The sequence below is a fragment of the Trifolium pratense genome, linkage group LG6 (genome assembly GCF_020283565.1).
Source record: "Trifolium pratense cultivar HEN17-A07 linkage group LG6, ARS_RC_1.1, whole genome shotgun sequence".
In the NCBI taxonomy this organism is placed as follows: Eukaryota; Viridiplantae; Streptophyta; class Magnoliopsida; order Fabales; family Fabaceae; genus Trifolium; species Trifolium pratense.
Genome location: NC_060064.1, coordinates 13,564,422 through 13,585,126, shown reverse-complemented (window position 1 = coordinate 13,585,126; position 20,705 = coordinate 13,564,422). Strand labels below are relative to the sequence as shown.

The 20,705-nt window shown below is 32.8% G+C and overlaps 6 protein-coding genes across 8 annotated transcripts; 2 read left to right on the top strand and 4 right to left on the bottom strand.

Annotated features, from left to right (window-relative positions):
• On the top strand, positions 1-3,104 carry LOC123888556 (magnesium-protoporphyrin IX monomethyl ester [oxidative] cyclase, chloroplastic). The gene is made up of 5 exons (XM_045937637.1): positions 1-748; positions 1,352-1,416; positions 1,593-1,920; positions 2,382-2,480; positions 2,687-3,104. Exons 1-5 carry the CDS (start codon positions 290-292, stop codon positions 2,948-2,950), a joined length of 1,215 nt encoding a protein of 404 aa, XP_045793593.1. The 5' UTR covers positions 1-289; the 3' UTR covers positions 2,951-3,104.
• A 2,120-nt stretch (positions 3,105-5,224) lies between these two features.
• On the bottom strand, positions 5,225-7,150 carry LOC123892522 (cytochrome P450 94B3-like). Its single transcript, XM_045942329.1, has one exon. The coding sequence runs from the start codon at positions 7,095-7,097 to the stop codon at positions 5,559-5,561; it is 1,539 nt and encodes a 512-aa protein (XP_045798285.1). The 5' UTR covers positions 7,098-7,150; the 3' UTR covers positions 5,225-5,558.
• A 4,552-nt stretch (positions 7,151-11,702) lies between these two features.
• Positions 11,703-12,736, top strand: LOC123893133 (MLP-like protein 423). Its single transcript, XM_045943055.1, has 2 exons — positions 11,703-11,886; positions 12,328-12,736. The coding sequence occupies exons 1-2, from the start codon at positions 11,703-11,705 to the stop codon at positions 12,597-12,599; spliced, it is 456 nt and encodes a 151-aa protein (XP_045799011.1). The 3' UTR covers positions 12,600-12,736.
• Positions 12,737-14,136: 1,400 nt separating this feature from the next.
• Positions 14,137-19,309, bottom strand: LOC123890573 (transcription factor SRM1-like). 2 transcript variants are annotated; one of them, XM_045940208.1, is made up of 3 exons: positions 17,500-19,309; positions 16,325-16,712; positions 14,137-15,137 (listed from the first exon to the last, which is right to left on the bottom strand). In XM_045940208.1, exons 2-3 carry the CDS (start codon positions 16,621-16,623, stop codon positions 14,447-14,449), a joined length of 990 nt encoding a protein of 329 aa, XP_045796164.1. In that variant the 5' UTR covers positions 16,624-16,712; positions 17,500-19,309; the 3' UTR covers positions 14,137-14,446. The 2 variants fall into 2 exon arrangements, with proteins under 2 accessions (XP_045796164.1, XP_045796165.1); XM_045940209.1 differs by lacking the exon at positions 17,500-19,309 and adding an exon at positions 16,896-17,000.
• On the bottom strand, positions 17,733-18,371 carry LOC123890575 (putative pentatricopeptide repeat-containing protein At3g49142). Of its 2 annotated transcripts, XM_045940212.1 has the most exons (2): positions 18,276-18,370; positions 17,733-18,244 (listed from the first exon to the last, which is right to left on the bottom strand). In XM_045940212.1, exons 1-2 carry the CDS (start codon positions 18,334-18,336, stop codon positions 17,733-17,735), a joined length of 573 nt encoding a protein of 190 aa, XP_045796168.1. In that variant the 5' UTR covers positions 18,337-18,370. The 2 variants fall into 2 exon arrangements, with proteins under 2 accessions (XP_045796168.1, XP_045796167.1); XM_045940211.1 differs by having other exon boundaries at positions 17,733-18,371.
• On the bottom strand, positions 18,378-19,232 carry LOC123890574 (putative pentatricopeptide repeat-containing protein At3g49142). The gene has a single exon (XM_045940210.1). It carries the CDS (start codon positions 19,230-19,232, stop codon positions 18,378-18,380), a length of 855 nt encoding a protein of 284 aa, XP_045796166.1.
• Positions 19,310-20,705: the final 1,396 nt, after the last annotated feature.

Sequence of the window (20,705 nt, the reverse complement as noted above, 5' to 3'; positions counted from 1 at the left end):
ACACAACAATCTAAAACAAACCAATCTAAGAAAACAAGTATCCAATGAGAGTGAAAGCAAGCCACAAGTTCTCATCTACAACATGTAATCACCACAACCAATCATGTAACATTAACAAACATACAACAAATGCCACGTGTCAGGTTCCAATTAACGTTCAAAGATTTCATTGGATGAGGTTTTATCACACAAACTCCATCTAAATTACACTTCACCTCAAAAAAACATCATCAAAGTTCTAAACTTTATCACTCACTCTTCAAACCCATCAAATTTTCTTGCTCCAATTATGGCAGCAGAAATGGCTCTAGTGAAACCAATTTCAAAATTCACCAACACCAAACCAAAATTCAACACCATTCCTAAAACATCTTCATATTCCATAAGAATGTCTGCTACACCAACAACAACACCAACCTCAACAAAACCAAACAAGAAACTCACAAAAACTAATATCAAAGAGACCCTTTTGACACCAAGGTTTTACACCACTGATTTTGATGAAATGGAGACACTTTTCAACACTGAGATTAACAAGAACCTTAATGAGGATGAGTTTCAAGCTTTGCTTCAGGAATTCAAAACTGATTATAATCAAACTCATTTTGTTAGGAACAAGGAGTTTAAGGAAGCTGCTGATAAACTTGATGGTCCTCTTAGACAGATCTTTGTTGAGTTTCTTGAGAGGTCTTGTACTGCTGAATTTTCTGGTTTTCTTCTTTACAAAGAGCTTGGAAGGAGGCTTAAGGTTTGGCTTCATTCTTTGTTTCTTCATAATCTTTATTCAGCATTTAACTTAGCATAATTGATAATGAGTAAATGAAAAATTTAATTTTAGTCCTTGAAATTGTAACATGCTACATCAACTTTGTTTATGAAGCTAATAAAATTTTAAATTTATCCCTATTAGACAATTTTAGAGACTAAATTGTCAAGTTAAATAGGAAAAATATGATTGAATTTCAAGGGTTATTTTGAAATACTAATAACTTTGGTGGTTAAATAGTGTTTACTGCTGTAATGTTAGCGAATTTTGGTTTACCCCTGTAATATATTTTTTTGCGATTCCAACCCTGTAATGAAGCATACTACAATTTCAATGAAAAGTAGTTCTTTGAATTATTTTTTTTGGTCTGAGAAATGTTTTGGGGGCATGCAAAGTAAAAAATTATCATTCAGACATTTTTGTTTGCAGTTCTAGATACTAGGATGTTTGGTTTTATGACATTTGGGTAGTTTAATGTAATAATGCTACAATTAATGTCTTATAAGAAATTGTTGTTTTTTATACACTTTTTTTGGTCTTCTATTTTTGGATTGATTTATTGTTTGAGATTTCGATATTTTGCAGAAAACCAACCCCGTGGTGGCTGAGATTTTCTCTCTGATGTCTAGGGATGAAGCTAGGCATGCAGGGTAAGGAAACACTTTGTGGTTTTACTTCTTAATCCTCTCCCTTTCATTTGTCTATATGACTAGTATTGAGAACCATGCAATGCACGAGGATGAAAATGTCAAAAGAATACGCGATAGTAACAGTTTATAATTTGTTGTGTTCAGTTATTGACATTGTCGTTTTGATTTCTATGCAGGTTTTTGAATAAGGGTTTATCTGACTTCAATTTGGCATTGGACTTGGGATTCTTGACAAAAGCTAGAAAGTACACATTTTTCAAGCCTAAGTTCATCTTCTATGCGACATATTTGTCTGAGAAAATTGGATACTGGAGATACATAACCATATACAGACATCTTAAGGCAAACCCCGAGTACCAATGCTATCCGATTTTTAAGTACTTTGAGAACTGGTGCCAAGATGAGAATAGGCATGGAGACTTCTTCTCTGCCTTGATGAAAGCACAGCCACAATTTCTTAATGACTGGAAGGCAAAGTTGTGGTCCCGATTCTTCTGTCTATCGGTATCTTTTCTTTCTTTGGCATATAAATATTCACTCTTCCTTTAAGGTTCTTAAATTGAAACCTCAATAGCCAGTTCCAATTGATGCTAAGTTACATAATACTGTACAGACCTTAACTGAGAATGCACATGAACAACAAGCTATATAGTATTGATACTTCATATTGAAAGTGTATCCGGTGTCTGTCTGATACAAATACAACACTGACACATGCAATTACATTCAATCACTTCCATTTTCTTAAATTATTACCTATTTTTTACGTGTCGGTTGTGTTGGTGCTTCATAGATGAAAAGTATAATCAACATGTAAACTCTCATTTACCTTGACAATCCTTAGAGTGATGAAGCATTTTATACCATCGAAAGAGATGACATTTGTTCTGTCTTTAATTATAAGGTTGTGTTTAATATATTTCATTAGCCCTACTTAACACATAGTTATGAAATCTGTTTTGCAGGTTTATGTCACAATGTATCTGAATGATTGCCAACGCACAGATTTCTATGAAGGAATTGGACTTAACACAAAAGAATTTGACATGCATGTCATCATCGAGGTAAGTTTGTGTTTGCTTATTCACTATAATCGCGGTTGACAGACATTCAGTACAATCATCATTTGTTTCGACTTAATCTTAAATACTTTTTGAAGAATTGAATTTAGTAACTCACAAGTGAGAGCTGATCAGCAAATAATAAATGTTGAACTCATAAATAACAAGTCGTTAGTTAATCAAGCTTCGTTTCTGGTTTGTTTTTGCAGACAAACCGAACAACTGCACGAATTTTCCCAGCTGTTCTTGACGTTGAGAATCCAGAGTTTAAGCGAAAGTTAGACCGAATGGTGGAGATAAACCAGAAGATTCTTGCTATTGGTGAGAGTGATGACAGTTCAGTTGTGAAGAACTTAAAGAGGATTCCACATGTTGCTGCCCTGGTGTCTGAGCTCTTGGCTGCATATCTGATGCCACCGATTGAATCGGGATCCGTAGATTTCGCCGAGTTTGAACCAAAGCTTGTGTACTGAAGTTGTGTATAAATTCCTTATTTCCTTTTGATCTCTATTGTAATGTTAATCTTGAGTGCTACTATTAGTACTTACTGCTGCCAAGACAGTGAGGAAACATTTACCATGATGAGGTCCTTATTAGTTTAAATCACATTTTGTCATTTTTGGATCACCTTTTCTTTTTCTTTAGTAGTTCATTAGAGATGTTCACATTATGAGTTACTCATCAAGAGATGATGCTTACCTCGCTCTTAATTCCAACTGGAAAGTTTAACTAAAAATAGTTTCCTATAAATGCAGTAAAAAATTCAGCTCAGTTTATTTTATGAAAAAAATGAAGAATGTGAACACAGTATATCATATAGTAACAAGCAACAATGTTGGAATGTCTCCAGAATGTAATTCTTTTATTCTTACACACACACAAGTTCAATAACACTTGCACGCTAGCCCCTGGCATGGGCATGAATCTAATTCTCACATGTTCTACAAAACCAGAGACTCTGATATCATATTAAATGAATATGAATTTGTACTGAACCTAGCTTATAAAATGAGGGCCCCTAAGCAATTTAAACAGGACTCCAATATCCACAATTTGGCTCTGATACAATTTGACTCTTAGCGTGAACAGAAGTCTAATTCTCATGTTCTGCAAAATTTGGCTCTGATACAAAATGGTACAAACCAATGGTCCCTGCAAAAAGTAAAACAGTAAAACTAATTTCATCAATATTCCTTAAATATTCCTTCTCTCTCCTAGAACTTATCCTTAAATATTCCTTACCGGAATATTCTAAGTACTAGGACACCTCATCATTCTAATTAGGGTAAATGATCATTTACCCCCCTGCAAAATAAGCAAATTTTCGTTTACCCCCCCTATGCAGATTTTTTTTCTGTTTACCCCCCTGCAAAAAATAGATTCACTCATTTTGCCCCCTGTGTGTACAGCAGGACATGTGATTGTGCAAATTTGCTGACGTGGCTTGTACATGTGGAAAAAACATTTATATTTATTTTTAACTTCCACGTCAGATAATATTTTTTTCAAAAAAAAAAATGTAAATTTTTTTTCCTACAAAATTAATAAAACGAATTTTTTTTCCAAAATAAAAAGAAAATCCTACAAATAATTTTTTTTCCCTACAAAATTTTAAAAAATTCCTACAAATAGTTTTTTTCGTACAAAATTATTATTTTTTTCCTAAAATAAAAAAACGAATTTTCATATTTTTCTCCCAAATAAAGTTTATTTTTAAGATATTAAAAAATTATTTTCAAATCTTTTTTATTTAAAAAAAACAGAATCTTCGCCGGTTTGCTTCCGCCGTCGTGATCATATTCGTCGTCATCTTCTTCAATCACCGGAATCGTCTTCTGCTTCCTTCTATTTTTCTAGTTCTAGGACAAATGATTTTGGTATAAGAGGAAAATACGAATAAACTTCTTTTTCTATTTTTTTTAATTCAAAGAGATTAACAAAAAAATAATGTTTTGTTTTTAAAAAATAAAGATCATGTTTTTTTAATTCAAAAAGATTTGAAAATAAATCTTTATTTTGGAGTAAATATTTATTTTGGGAGCAAAATAAGAAAATTCATTTCTTTTTTGTTGGAAATTTTTTTAAATTCTTTGTAGGAAAAAAAATTACTTTTTTTGCAGGAAATGTTTTAAAAAATTTTGTAGGAAAAAAAATTTATTTGTAGGATTTTTTTGGGAAAAAAAAAAAAAGAAAATCCGTTTTTTTATTTTGTAGAATTTTTTTTTAAAAAAAATATATTATCTGACGTGGAATTTAAAAAATAAATATTAATTATTTTTTCCACGTGTACAAGCCATGTCAGCAGATTTGCACATTCACATGTCCTGCTGTACACACGGGGGGCAAAATGAGTGAATCTATTTTTTGCAGGGGGGTAAACAGAAAAAAAATCTGCATAGGGGGGTAAACGAAAATTTGCTTATTTTGCAGGGGGGTAAATGATCATTTACCCTTCTAATTATTATTTTTAGCCACCTCATGAGTTAAACTAGTCTTCTTATTTCTCCTCTCATAAACTTTCCAAGTCTTGATCCTATTTGAGTTCCCATCATACAATGTTAAATGAGTTTATATCTCACTCATAAAATGGGTGCTCAAACACATTGTGCATAATCTAAAAACTTTGACAATAAAGAGACTCAAATATAATTTTAATAGATGTTACCATTTGCCAACAATTATTGAAAAGACACCAAAAAAATGTTTCCAATTTACTTTAAATGAGACACAAATGTGGTTCCAAAATATTTAAGATGAATATAAGTTTAGATCATTGATGGAACAATCACAATCACATGTATGGCATATCATTTCTTCACAGCCCAACTCTCTTTGATTCAAAGATTATGGACTATCAGATCAAGATTAAACTTAACTACTCTTTGCTAAAGTGGATTCAAAATACAGTTGAAATGCAAACCATTCAATTCTTATATCTAACCAAAATAGCAACACTTTTGCTTTTGTAACTGCATACTTCTATATATGTTTTTCTTATCTACACATCAACTTGCACTGTGCAGCACCACAGTTCACAACTTCACACACACCTTCAAACCTTCATACACACATTTCTTTCCCTTACCTTACTCTCTTTACATTCACAGGTAACCCATTTTTCATCCTCAAAGTCAAAGACAAAACATGTTCAGGACAATTGTCTTTATCCAATGCAACAACCTCAAACCTTTCCATAACAGAAGCTGCAATAGACTTCATTTGAATATAAGCCATTTCTTTCCCTAAACACATCCTAGGACCTGCATGAAACACCGGAAACCGAAATGGACTCTCACTTCTACATACACTAACACCATCCTTATCATTTTCCAACCACCTCTCCGGTTTAAACTCATTACAATCTTTCCCCCAAATACTCTCAATTCTCCCCATAGCATAAGTATGATAAGATATAAACCAATCTTTCTTAATCCTAGTTCCATCCGGCAAAACATCGTCATTCAAACACGCCTTAGTATCAATCGGTACAGGCGGATACAACCTCATAGTCTCACTAATCGCCGCTTGCAAGTAATGCATCTCTTTCAGCTCTTCATATCCAAACGAAGCCGTTTTATTTCCACTTTTTAAACGCACCATTTCAATTTCTTCGATTATTTTATCTTTAATGTCGCTTTTTGAAGATAAAATCCAGAACAACCAACTCAAAGCGGACGATGTAGTATCGCGCCCAGCGAGAATAAAGCTTATTATAATATCGCGAAGAAACTCCGGCGAAGCTTCTTCGGTTCCAATGAAACGAGATAACAAATCTTGACCAGCTTCTTTAGCTTCCCTTCTCGACCGTATAATCTCATCAGCAAACTCATGAACGGTTGCGATTGATTGTTTCAATCTCCGTTCTGTTCCAACGTTAAGATATTTTTTCATTTTCCATAACAATGGTAAAAGATACATGAACCTTCCAGAACTTATCATTGATGCATCTTCAAACGCGTGCATGAAGGCTTCTGCGGCGGTGGTGGAGGCGGCTCCGGTGGTAACATCGGCGCCGAGACAACCAGGATCAACGTTAAACGCTAGTTTACAAACATTATCGAATGCAAACCGTTCTAAAAGATTCTGCAAATCAAGAATCTGGTTGTTTTCCGTTGCTTTTGTTAGAATCGGAATGAGTCTCGTTTGTGTTTCGACGGTTACGTTTTCGACGATGAAATTTCGTAGCGATTTCGTGTTGAATTCGTAGCTGGCGGTTTTTCTCTGAAGCTTCCAGAGATCACCATCGGAGTTGAAGATACCGTTGCCAAGAAAATCTTGAAGGAGGCTGATGAATCTTTCACCTTTTGGATAGTTTTCGAATTTTGTTTTGAGAATGTGTTGGATGTTATCTGGATTGGCTGTTATGATGCCGTGGATTTTACCGGGACGGATGAAGACGGCGGTGTTGGTTGGACAGTTACGGAGGATTTGAGTTGTCCAGTCGAGGAAACGGTGGCGGTTTAGTATGAATTCAGGTAAGGTTCCAAGTAGAGGGTAGGTTTTGAAGCCATGATTGTTGTTGTGTTTTTTTGATGTGGTGGAGAAGTGAAAGTAGAAGAGATAGAGGAAGATAAGGGAGAGGATGAAGATGAGTGATTCATGTGAGAAGAAGAGTTCCATGGTTAATTACAAGCGTGAGTGACTTTCAAGTGATATGGTTGGGGACTCAAATATGAGATATTCTTCCATGACCCAAAAATTTGGACCACATTCTTGGTCACACACACAAGAAAAATAAATGTAGAAAAAGTAATAATAAAATAGAGTTTAATTGTTGTGTACCGTCGGTGTAAATTATTTTTACAAATACATCCAATGACGCGTTGCCACGTCATTTAATGAATGTGACACATCATGTGTTTTTAATGACCATATATGATGTGTCGGTTTTTTATTGGACGCATGTGCAAAATAACTTTACACCGACGGTGCATATAAATTAAATTCAATAAAATAATATATAATTTTTTAAATGATTAAATTATTTGTTGTGTTTGAGTGTGTGATCAAATTTAATTTCTTGGTCTTATGACCACATAAGAATAACTCCTCAAATATATTTGTTAACCCCGAAAAAATGCCGAAATTATTAAGTTGACGTTATGATGCTCCCTTATTTTTATTTTTTTTTTGATAAATGATGCTCCCTCACTTATACGCAAGGTTATCAAAATCGGACTGGACCGGCCGGTCGGATCGTGAATCGGTCATAAAAACAGTTCGGTTATGAGTAAAAACCGGATAGGAAACCGACCGACAAAAAAACGCGTGAATCAGTTTTAAACCGGGTTGAACCGGCGAACCGGCCGGCACGGTCCAAGCGGTTTTGCAGATTTTTTTTTTTATTTAAAAAAATAGGACAAAATGACGTTGTTTTAATTTTTTTTTTTTAAAAAAAAAACTGAAACAAAACAACACGTTGTAGGAATAGAAAATGTTTGTTTTTCATCGTAGGAATTGATTTTTTTGAAGCCAGTATGTTGTCAATTGATGTTATGGTGCTATTTTGTGTTATTGAATTTAATTTATTATATAATTTTTAATTTGGTTTGAATTATAAATTTTATTTTATTTTGACTGGTGATATTTTATCTTTTTAATGTGTGAAATCAGTGTTTTAAAAACCAGACCGGACCGACCGGTTGAACCGGTCGAACCGGGAACCGGAGCCCGTCTAGTCTGATTCATATGTTGGACCGTCCATGTTATTGGACCGGAGAGAACCGGAAAAAACTAGAAAAACCGGTGAACCGGCGGTTTCTCCGAACTGCCGGTTTGATTGGACGAGTTTTTTTTTTGTTTTTTCTTCCAAAAACGACATCGATTTGTAAATTATTAATATTTAAAATAAAAAAAAAATACCATAGTAACAGTAGTATCGTTCATAAGTCCTAACACAGAAGAAACAAAAATTAGAAAGTTAAACCCATCACACAGCAGCCACATCTTCTTCACCGTTCGTCATTGCAAATTGTCTTATTAGAAGAACTTAATAAGAATAAAGGAGGTGAAGATTAGAACTATAACATAGATTTAATCCTATAATTTTAGAGTCAAAATTCTCTATTTCATGGTTATGTTATTAATTCTCATAAGTTTTAATGATATATCCTTGTGGGAATAAAAATAGCAGCAACAAATAAGGGAGAAGTGAAAAATAAATTTTGGAGAAGTGAAAAATAAATTCTGGAGAAGTAGAAGAAGATGAGGAGGTAGGCGGGTGACAACACAATGATAAGTAGGGTTGTTTCAATTGGTAGTCTTATTTAAGAGATGAGTACTAGGTTGTTACTTGTTTAAGCCCATATATTATTTTTTTTGAAGCAAAACCCATTTGTTAAAAGATGAGTAATTTATTCAAAAAGTAAAAGGACAACATATTAAGAGGAGTAATTTATATAGAAATTTATTATTTATTATTATTATTATTATTATTATTATTATTATTATTAGTGGTACATGACCTTATTTTATAGAATTTATGGCATTATTTTTATATTTTCATATTTTTTTATGATTTTTTAAAGACCGCGTTATCTGATTCGACCGATTTAATAACTATATACTTTTATTATAGAGACCGGTTTATTCCATCGGTTTAATCCGGTTTAATCCGATTTATCATGCAGTTCGACCAGTGACCTAGTGGTTCGACCAATGAACCAGTGACCCAATGTCCTTGCCGGTTCAATGACCGGACCGGTTTTTAAAACACTGTGTGAAATTGTGAAATATTGAGCAATTATTCATATATTTTTATTTATATATTAATTAAAATATATATTTAATTAAAAACGATTCGACCCCGGTGAAACTCGATCCGACCAATTGAACCTTGAATCAGTGAGCTCGCCGATTTGATGACCGATCCGGTTCCGACAACCTTACTTATATGTGTGAATTTTAGATAGCTTAGTTATTTTGTCAATGTCAAAGAAAAAGGTAAAGTAAATATGTACCAAAAAAAAAAAGAAAAAGAAAGGTAAGTAAATAAGCCACGGGAAATAGATTTGATGAAGTATTACTGTTTCTGACCGTCTGATAAAGAATGAATGGTTGAGATCTAATTTTATATAAAATTAATCGAAATCATTCGATCAATTTTATGCAACTGAGATCGTCTACTACATGTGATTACTTGAAACATTTACAACAAGCATTCAGATCCCACAACAGGGGATTTTAGATTTAACACGTTAAGTAGGTCACGTATTAACTTACGTGTAGCAAATCCATATCCTAGTGGAATTGAGAAATTTGGATTTGCATAGGTTAGCAATTAACTCATTAATGTTGAGATTGAGAAATTTGGATTTGCATAGGTGTAATTAAGCCATTTATTATTCAAGTAGTTTCATTTTGAATTAAAGATTGAACTGTTAATGTTTCATACATATTTTGATTAATTTTTTTAATGAAAAATAATACGTTTTTATATTTGGATAGGATGAATTCAATCCAACAATCACCAGCATATTTTTTTTTAGCTTGAAATATGTTTTCGGTCTCCACTTTTATATATTTTTAGCTTAAAATAGGACTTGTTTTCATCAGTTATTAAATAAAGGGTTCCGCTAAAATGTACCCTAAGGGCACATTTTAAGATGCAATTAATGAACTAGTATCCCACTTAATGTGTTTCAAAATTAATAATAATCAAGTTTATTAATTAAAAGATATCGTCCACAATATTTATTAATTATTTAAATCAATTACAAAGGCAAATTGTGATCTAATTTTTTGTCAACCATTATCATGATTACACACGCCTGACATTATATGCATCCTTAATAATCTAATTATTTTCGTTTTATTAACAATCAGGATATCCTATTGTCCAAAAAAAAAACAATCAGCATATCTTTATGCATCCAACATATGACCAAAAATTAATCATTTAAGTGTTTTTTTATTTAATTAATCATTTAAGTATTTTTTTTGTTTCGGTGAATAAGAGTGAGTATTATAGTATTATGTTGTGATGGTAACGATTGTTAGTGCTATTTTGGATTTTGAATTGATAATATGTTTTGGAATTTTATAATACTAATAATTTAATTTTTTTTAAGTAAAAAAAAAAATATTTTTTGTTTTCAAGTTAAAAAAAAAGATTTGACAAAAAAAAAACTGCTTTTGTACCAAAATAATTTAGCTGCACGTGTAATCATATGATGATGGTTGGCAAGTATCACAATTTGCCTTTGTAATTGATTTAAATAATTAATAAATATTGTGGATCATATCTTTTAATTAATAAGCTTGATTATTACTATTTTTGAAACACATTAAGTGGGATACTAGTTCATTAATTGCATCTTAAAATATGCCATTAGGGCATAGGTTAGCAATTGTCTTTTATTTATTAGTCCACTAAAATATAATATAATCGATGTTAATTATTGGTCCGTGCGAACGTACGGGCATGGTGACTAGATTAATTAAATGAGAGTATATGCTCCATTTAACCATAAATTGAAACACAAAATTTATAATAAAAAAATAACTAACTCAAGAATATAAGTCCTTTGGGACCCAAATTTTATTCTATAGCATCTGAAAAGTTGTTGTAACTTTCATAAAATCACGTGATCTTCATTAATGGTAGATGAACAAGTACCACATGCATTAATAAAGTAAAATGTTAACATGTGCATATACGACACATGTTAAGGTAGTAAAAATAGAAATTATGTCTTAGAATTTGTGCATTTTAACTTTTCAAGCATTAAATATCTTGTATCATTAAATGTTAAATTTTTATATTAAGATACCTTATCATGTGTCCTATATGCACATGTTAACAAGACCCATTAATAAATTATACTCCATCCGTCCCAAATTATAAGGGAAAATAAAAAAATCACACTTATTAAGAAAAAGTAAAACATGAGAATTTGAAGTATGATTTTGTGGGTTTTCCTTGGAATAAGTTGCATAGGAAGATGTAAAAACAATTTTTATTGGTTGTTGTTTATTGAGAAAATGAGAGAGAGAAGAAATTAAATGCAATTTGCATTTAATTTTATGAAAATAAGGAAAAGACATTCTTGAAAATGATTTTTTCTCTTATAATTTGGGACAAAAAAAATGGGTTTTTTTCCCTTATAATTTGGGACGGAGGGAGTAGTCTTTTGTCCTGACTCTGTTTTTTTTCCCTCTATATATGTATGTACGATATATTTTCATCTTTATTTATTTTTTCACTTGTGTTTGATAAACAATACAATGGCTAGTAGCAATGGAAAAGTTGAGGTAGAAGTTGAAGTAAAGTCTAATGCGGAGAAGTTTTGGAGTACTCTTAAGGACTCTGCATTCCCAAAAGCTTTCCCATATGATTACAAAAGCATTGAAATTCTCGAAGGTGATGGGAAGACTGCCGGTTCTATCCGACTAGTCACTTTTGGTGAAGGTGCTCTAAAACTCTTTTTTTTTATTTATTTTTATTTTATTTTACTAACTTTTAAGCAAGGATTTATGACACTAAGAATAAATAGACAATTTTTTTGAAATGAAGACTAAAATGATTAAAAAAAAATTGAGGACCAAAAGTGGAGTATTTTTTTTGAAGAGGATGACCAATTTAATATTTAAAAAATTTAAAGGATCAATGTGTTATGAACGTTAAACTTAAACAACTCTTTGATACATTTGGCCTACTATCTATCAATAAGAGTTATTTCTATCTATAAGAACTTATAGAGAAAGATATTAAAAGAATTTTTAAGTCTTAATACTATATTTTGTTTTGAATGGCAACTTTAATCACTATATACATGATGATCAATAGGGTGTACAAAATCCGACATCATAATGTTTGCAATTTGAACTATTATCTTGTGGCTATTTTCAGGGTCACCACTTGTGAAGATAACCAAAGAGAAGATTGATGTTTTTGATGATTCAAAGAGAACACTAACCTATAGTGTGATTGATGGAGACCTTCTAAAGTACTTTAAAAAATTTAAGGGACACATTAGTGTGACACCTAAGGGTGATGGAAGTTTGGTGAAATGGTCCTCTGAGTTTGAAAAAGGTAGCCATGAGGTTCCTGAGCTAGAACTCATCAAGGAATTTGCTGTTAAGACCTTTCTTAAGGTTGATGATTATACCTTAAATGCATAAAAGTATGAAGAAAATTAGTATTTTAGTGCTTGAATTATGAAATAATGAGGTGATGTGTATTGTTCCATTTCCCTTTTATTTTATTTTGGATGGTAATGATTCAAGAAAAATAGGGATGGTCCTATGTATTTGGTTGTTTGTTGCTTTAATAAATTATGTCCTCTTTTGGCAGTTCTAGTTAATTTGAAAATGAGACCTTTGGTAGTTATTAGTACGGGATTCAAATCCCTCTATTCAATTTTTTACACGTATCTATAAGCTAATTGAATTGACTTATCAATAAACTACAAACTTAAGCTATAAGCTAATTGAATTGGCTTATCAATATAAACTACAAACTAGTAAAAATAAGCTTTAAACTCGTGAGAAAAAAAAAATTCCAAACAGATTTTTTTTCCTAATATGAACTTATAAGCCCTAAGTTATAAACTATAAATCATAATACGCCCAATAATGACCTTAAAAAATTAAAGCCATGGAACAAATCACTTTATATGACTATTTACAATAACAACCTAAAACTTTCAGTCCAAAAAATTAACAGTCTAAAGGAAGTCAACTAGTCAGTGTCTTATTTGAAATCATTGAATAAGCATAAAACTCTAGCTTGCATAAAAGCAACAATGAAGGAATATAAACAGAATTATGAACTAAGTGATGTTTCTATGTACGTGCACTATGCCTCTTATCAGCATTTCATGAATGAGCATATGTATATTACATGAGATATGTCATAGGGACCAAGTTCATAAGCCATGTGTCCAGCAGCAGTAAGATTCACTGGAGCACCAACTGCAGATACAAAGGGTCCTCCAATAGAGTGCTCAATCCTAGGAGCAGCATAAATTCCAGTAGGTAGGGCTGGAGGAGTTTGTTCGGCTGATTGTTCAGCAGCAGAAAGATTCACCGGAGTGCCAACTGCAGATACAACATGTCCTCCAATAGGGTGCTCGATATGTATGAAATAATGAGTTGATATGTATTTGTTCCATTTCCCTTTGAAAAATAGGGATGGTCCTATATTTGGTTGTTGCTTTAATAAATTATGTTCTCTTTTGGCAGTGCTAGTTAATTTGAAAATGAGGCCTTGGTAGTTATTAGTATGGGATTCAAATATCTCTATTCAATTTTTTTACACTTACTTATATATAATTTTTTTTTTTTTTGGATTTGCAAGTTATCTAAGCCTAATTCTAACCTTAATAATAGTAACTAGCTATTTTACATGACTATCACCTTTAGCTTGGTTAACGTTTTGTTTGGTTCAATTCCATAATTCTTACATACAGACCTTTTTGAATTAGCATATCAATTCCATAATTCCATGATTATCACCTTAAATTCATAAGTTATAAACTTGAAAGAAAAATTGATAAGTTATAAACTTTAAGCTATAAGGTAAATGAAATAGCTTATCAATATAGCTATAAACTAGTAAAAATAAGTTTTAAACTTGTGAGAAAAAAATGTTTCCAAACATTACTTCCTTTTTTATACGAACTTATAAGTTATCAGCTATAAGCCATCATAAGCTCAATTCCCTTAAAAAATTAAAGCCATGGAAATTTCCTCTACATTATGAACGGATCACTTTATATGACTATTTACAGTAACAACCTAAAACTTTCAGTCCAAAAATAAAAAATAACAATCTAAATAACTAAAAATAAAGTTGCTTTAATGATATCCTATGATGCCAAAGGATGTCAAGTATTTAGTGTCTTATTTGAAATCATTGAATAAGCATAAAACTCTAGCTTGCATAAAAGCAACAATGAAGGAATATAAACAGAATTATGAACTAACTGATGTTTCTATGTACGTGCACTACACCTCTTATCAGCACTTCATGAATGAGCATAGGTATATTGCATGGGATATGTCATAGGACCAATGTTCATTGGTTCCCCTGGCATAACTGCCCCAGAATCCGGTCCAAGTTCATAAGCCATGTGTCCAGCAGCAGTAAGATTGATCCTAGGAGCAGCATAAATTCCAGCAGGTGAGGTTGGAGGAGCTTGTTCGGCTGTTTGTCCAGCAGCAGAAAGATTCACTGGAGTTCCAACTTCAGATACAAGATGTCCACCAATAGGTTGCTCGATCCTAGGAGCAGCATCAATTCCAGCAGGTGGGGCTGGATGTTCGGCTGATTGTCCAGCAGCAGAAAGATTCACTGGAGTGCCAACTGCAGATACAAGATGTCCTCCAATAGGGTGCTCGATCCTAGGAGCAGCATAAATTCCAGAAGGTGGGGATGGAGGAGCTTGTTCGGCTGATTGTCCAGCAGAACTTGCTGCAGAGCCGCTTGCTTGACTGATAAACTGTCCTTGAGGTGGTGAAATGTCATCATTTTTTACATGAGTGACATCATGTATGCTGGATCGCTTTCTTTCTTTCTTCTTCTCCTTTGAATTCTGTCGAATTTTATATTTCTGAGCATGGCTTGCAACTTGGGTAGGTGTTCTTGTTACCACACAGTTCCTTGATATACTTCGCCAGTCACCCCATCCATGGTTCTCCAAGCCTTGAAGAAATAACCTGTTGAACAAATTTGAAAATACTTAATTATAATCAAGGACCACAAGGATTTGAACCCCAATACTGTCTAATCCTATTAGTTGAGTCAACCCTCATTGGAAGTACTCTAAGTTCTAATAATACGTTGGACTGTAGACAACCACATCAGAAGAAATTATTACAGTAACATGTTTAATAATCACAGTCTCTCTTAATATGGAACTAGCAGAACACAATTTATTCATATAAGTCCCCATCACATCAAACCCATAGTTTTAAGTACTTCACCCTCACCTAAAACCTTAGATAAATGCTACATACTGGTTAAGGAGCACCAGACTGAAAACTTCTCTAACAAAGATCCATTGAGAAAATTTAAGGCACAACTCAGATTACTTAGGATACATAGAGCCTACAATCACATATCAGTGTTTTCAAATAGCGACTGTAGTGACACTATAGCATATCAGAATTTGAACAAATTGCTATGATTTTGTGATACGCTATTTAGTACAAGGTGTTGTCAAATAGCAGCTATAAAATTGTAGTCATTCTATTTAGTACAAGCTATTGTCAAATATCAGCTATAAGATGGGGGAAAACCAAAATTCGCCATTTTAAGCTCCTCCATATCCACCATAAAACATCACGCACCCTTCACAAATCGGTTATGGAAGTTGTCACCGCAATCCACCATGGCCAATATTTCACAACAATTTGAAAAGAAAAGAAAAAACACTATTTCTCGCAATCAGCAGTTTGAACACTGTCATATATAAGCTCCAAATATCTCAAGAGTATATAGTTAAATAAAACAAAAAACAAAAATAAATAATTGAGCGATAGAAATAATAGAAAATTCATTCATTTACCAGCATTTAGGGTCTGTTTGGATTGACTTATTTCAACTTATCGACTGGCATAAGTTTTGTGACACTGTTTTGGAGAACTTATGAAAACAGCTTATGACAATTTTCATACAAGTTTTTTAGGTTATTTTCATAAGTTCTCCAATATAGCTTATTAAAACAGCCCGTAACATGTATACAAACAATTTATATTTATTTAATCTTTTGCTATAAAACTAGCTTATACAAACTTATACATAACTATTTATCATGATAAGCGCTTGTGGTATAAGATGCAAATAAATTGTTTATCCAAACAGGAACTACTCTTAATACCAAAGCAAAGATAAACTAACTAACCTATGTTCAGCTTCTGTCCAAGGAATACCCTTTCGCCTTTCTTGAACAGTTCTTGAAGTCTTAGTTCTCTTTTTGACAGCTCTTATTTCATTATAATTCGGCAGAGGCACATAACCAGATTCAATGTGGTTAACATCATCAATCAAATCCACATAATGACGCTTAACTTCTTCCAAACTTTTCCCAGTTACATGCGCCGCAAATTGCTCCCATTCCTCGGGATGATTTGCCAACGCATTTTCAAACGCTATATCTTGCTCTCTACTCCAATAACAGCTACTATTTCCCAATTCATCCATAGCCAATTCAATTCCAAACTTTAGATTGTGATTTTAATTTCTTTGTGAATTACTTCAATCGTGATTTTGGATTCTTATGATTTTATAACCTATTGATTGATTATAAATAAATAAATAAATAAAAAAGCAACAAAATTTAGTTAGAATATGTGAAATCATCATCATCATCATGTGAAAAATTGATTATTAACGCGATGAAAATTAGGGTTATGAATGGATTTTTGGGTAAAGAGAAAATTAAAAAATGAAGTAGAAAAATAGAGAAAACTCACGTTGCATAAAGAAGAAGAAAAAAAAAGGAAAATCTTGATTTGGAATCTATCACTCACTCACACTGTTGAGTTGAATGCCACTCCTAATTTCTGAGTTTGAATGTTTTAGGGTTTTAAATTATTGTATATATATATAGTGAATGGGGCCCTTTAAAAGTGGATTTATTGGTTTGGATGAGAATCTTTTTTTTTTTTTTGGTACATGGATGAGAATCTTTTTCTTTTGAATGAGTTTGGATTAGAATCTCAACTAAAGTAAATAAATGGTACTGTATTTCAAAAATAAAATATTCTCTCGTACGATTTTTTATAATAATTTTCTTGGTACATTTTTTTTAATAATAACAGACTTAAATTAACAAAATAAATGAAAGATAGTGAGAAATGAGCTTCAAATTCCTTTTTGGCTTATAAAAAATCATTTGTTATAAAAAACTATCAAGAGCCAGACCATCAATATATGCTTATAAACACACACAAATCATTTGTTTCATCATAATACTAAGTAATGCAAATTAAGAATTTCAGTGCTCAAAAAATAAATTCACAATATGCTAATGTTTTATTCTCACTTCAAAGGAAATTGTCAAAAGAAGTCCCATACCTAAGCTCCAATAGCAGTCATCAGGCTTGACAGCACCATAACTTATAATAAATATGCACAACCAAATTCCGCTCAAAATTGCTAAATTCTAGTGTTCATAGCGGGGAGTTCCGGTTAAATTTTCATCGGAACCCTTCCTCACCAATAATCACCACAAGAGCATACACCATCCTTAAAATGGTGAAATCTATTAGTATCTCTAACAACAATTTCGCGTTCAACTATTTTGGAGATTAACTTTGCAGCAATATGGCAGTCTCCACAAACACGAAGGTTTTTGGTAATTCTGATTTGAGATACACCCTGCAAGCGCTAAGAAGTGTCCCCCAAACTCTTTCATTAGGCTCAATTGGCATTTCTTTGATAAAATTATAGGCCTCGTCTACACGTCCAGCACGTCCTAATAGATCAACCATACAAGCAAAGTGTTCGATTCTTGGTGTTATTCTATAATCATTGGTCATCTGTTTAAAGTAAATCTTCCCTTCATCCAGTAACCCTGAATGACTGCAAGCCGAGAGAATTGCGACGAATGCGATAGAATCTGGAATTTGACCTGAATTTAGCATTTCTGTGAAGAGTGCGACAGCATTACAGCCTTTCCCGGTCATACCATAAGCAGATATCAACGAAGTCCAAGATGCAACATCACGGAACTTCATTCTGTCGAAAACCCTTTTTGCATCTTCTAAACATCCACACCTAGCATACATATCTATCAAAGAATTCTCCAATAGCAAATTTGGACGTAAATTCCTCCTCTCAAGGTATTCATGAATCCTCCTTCCTAACAACAATGCTGAAAGATCTCCGCATGCTGGAAGAACACTGGCACATGTGATTGCATCCGGTTCTACTCCACTTTTCTCCATTTGCAATTACAAATCCACGGCTTTCGTAGGCATGGAGTTTTTCAGATAAACTCTTATCATCACATTCCACGAAATCAAATTCTTCCACTCCAAATTCACAAAAATCTTCTCAACACACAAAACATTCTCCGACAAAGTATTGGCTACAGCTGGCATGAGACTAGCGATGGTACCTCCATCTGGTTTTTGTCCCAAATCCTCCATTTCCCTACAAATCTCCAACGCATCATCAAACCGCTTATTTTGTGCATACCCCGCAACCATGGAATTCCACGAAACAACATCCCTGCACAACATCTCATCAAACACACGCCGCGCCTCAACCAAGCAACCACATTTCCCATACATAGCAATAAGACCATTCCCAACAAACAAATTCAAATCCATTCGAACCTTCAACAAATCTCCATGAATCTGCAACCCAAAACTCAAATTTTCTGAACAAGAGCAAGCCTTAAGAACACAAGGATACGTATAATTATCAGGTCTAAACCCTCCATTAACCATATCCCTAAAAACAAACAAAGCATCATTGTACAAATAATTATTGACATAGCTTCTAATCATAACATTGTAGAAAACAATATTTCTCTCAAACATTTCATCAAACACCTTGCGTGTCATTCCAGGTTCTCCACAAGCAGCATATGCCCTCATGAGTTTGATCCCTAGAGATGGATTTTGATGTGAATTGAGGTAAAAAATCTTGGTATGGAAATTTTTCAAGGTTTTGATATCTGGGTTTTGGTCTAGTGCTTTGGAGAGAAGTTCCAAAGCAAGAAGTGGGTTTTTTGATTTGTGGAATGAAGAAACCAATGCTTGTAATTCGGAAATGTTGCGAGGCATTTTATAGAATGACATAGAACGGAGAGGAGGAGTGTATGGTTCATACGGCCACCTACAAGCTCTCGCATGCCTAGCCGTTGTTAGCTGAAACTGTTGTTGGAAGTTTCAATTTGATCTCTTATTTTCATAAAGAATCAATTTTGTTCCTTTTAAGTTTTTATCGGTTGCATTAGTCGGTCATTTCCGTCAATTTTATCACATGTGGCAGCTCGTTTGCATATACGTGGATACTCGGACACACCGACATGTGTATAATTCAAACTGTGTTAGACAATATGACCAAATTGAAACTTAATGAAAACGTAAAGGATCAAATTAATACTTTTTAAACGTAAATGACAAAATTTAAACTTTTTATTAAGAGACTAAATTGAAACTTAAATTAAACTTAAGGTACCAAATGTTTAATTAATTCAAAATAAATAAAAGTAACTAGTGTGTGTGGTAAATAAAATAATTATAAAATTTAAATAATTTTTTTTGTTACAATTTAAATAAATATAATCTAAATAAAATTTAAGATTTTAACATATAAGTAACTATAAATTTAAATCAATTTCAAACAAATTATAAAGATAGTAGTAATATTGAATGTTTGAAAAATTGTACCGACAGTATGCAATCGATTGACTTTGTTTGAGAAGCTTCTTTTTATTTTTTATTCTATTTTTTTACCCATAAAATACACCATATTCCCTCTCATTTTTCGCCCCTTTAGCCCCTTTTATAAAACCTCAGTTTTGACGAAGTCAATGTTTAGGTGACAACTCACTCAGGGACGGAACCAGGTAGTGAAGAAAAGGGGCAGCCGCCACCCCATCATACATATAGTAGTAGTATACTATCCTATGTAACATATATATTGCCACCCCTGTTAGTCTGCCACCCTTCTTGTTGGTCCACTCAATCTTTTATAAAGATATACAAGTGTGCTTATAAAATAATAATATGCTGAAAAGCTATGTAACATATATATTGCCAAAAAGAGGAGGGGACAAAAAGCTATGCTGAATTTTCCTTTGGAGTCTGAAGCTAATCCAAAGCCCTAATAACACTGGCGGGAAAAAGAGAACTCATCAAAGAGATGCTACCACATGTTAATCAAGTTTAAGAAATTGAACCAAACATTGAACTGATGAGACGTCTAAATCATGGTTGAATTGCTCTAATGAGATGAGTTAAAGTTAACTAAGGAAAGTTAATCTAGAAATAATGAGTTGATAAAAATAATCTAATAGTGGTGCTAGTAGCCTGGTACTACAAGTTGAATTCGGAATAATTGAGTCTCTCTCCAATCTGATAGGGAGAAACTTATTAATGAATTGCAAATTAGATATTGGACCTACTACGTTGAGTTTAGAGTAATTTAAGTTAGTGTAGTTCTTTTGTTTTGTTTTTTTTTTTTTGACGAAAAGTTAGTGTAGTTCTAAATTTGTGAATATACAGTTTTTTGTCGGTAATTTGCAAAATAATATGATTCTTATTTAT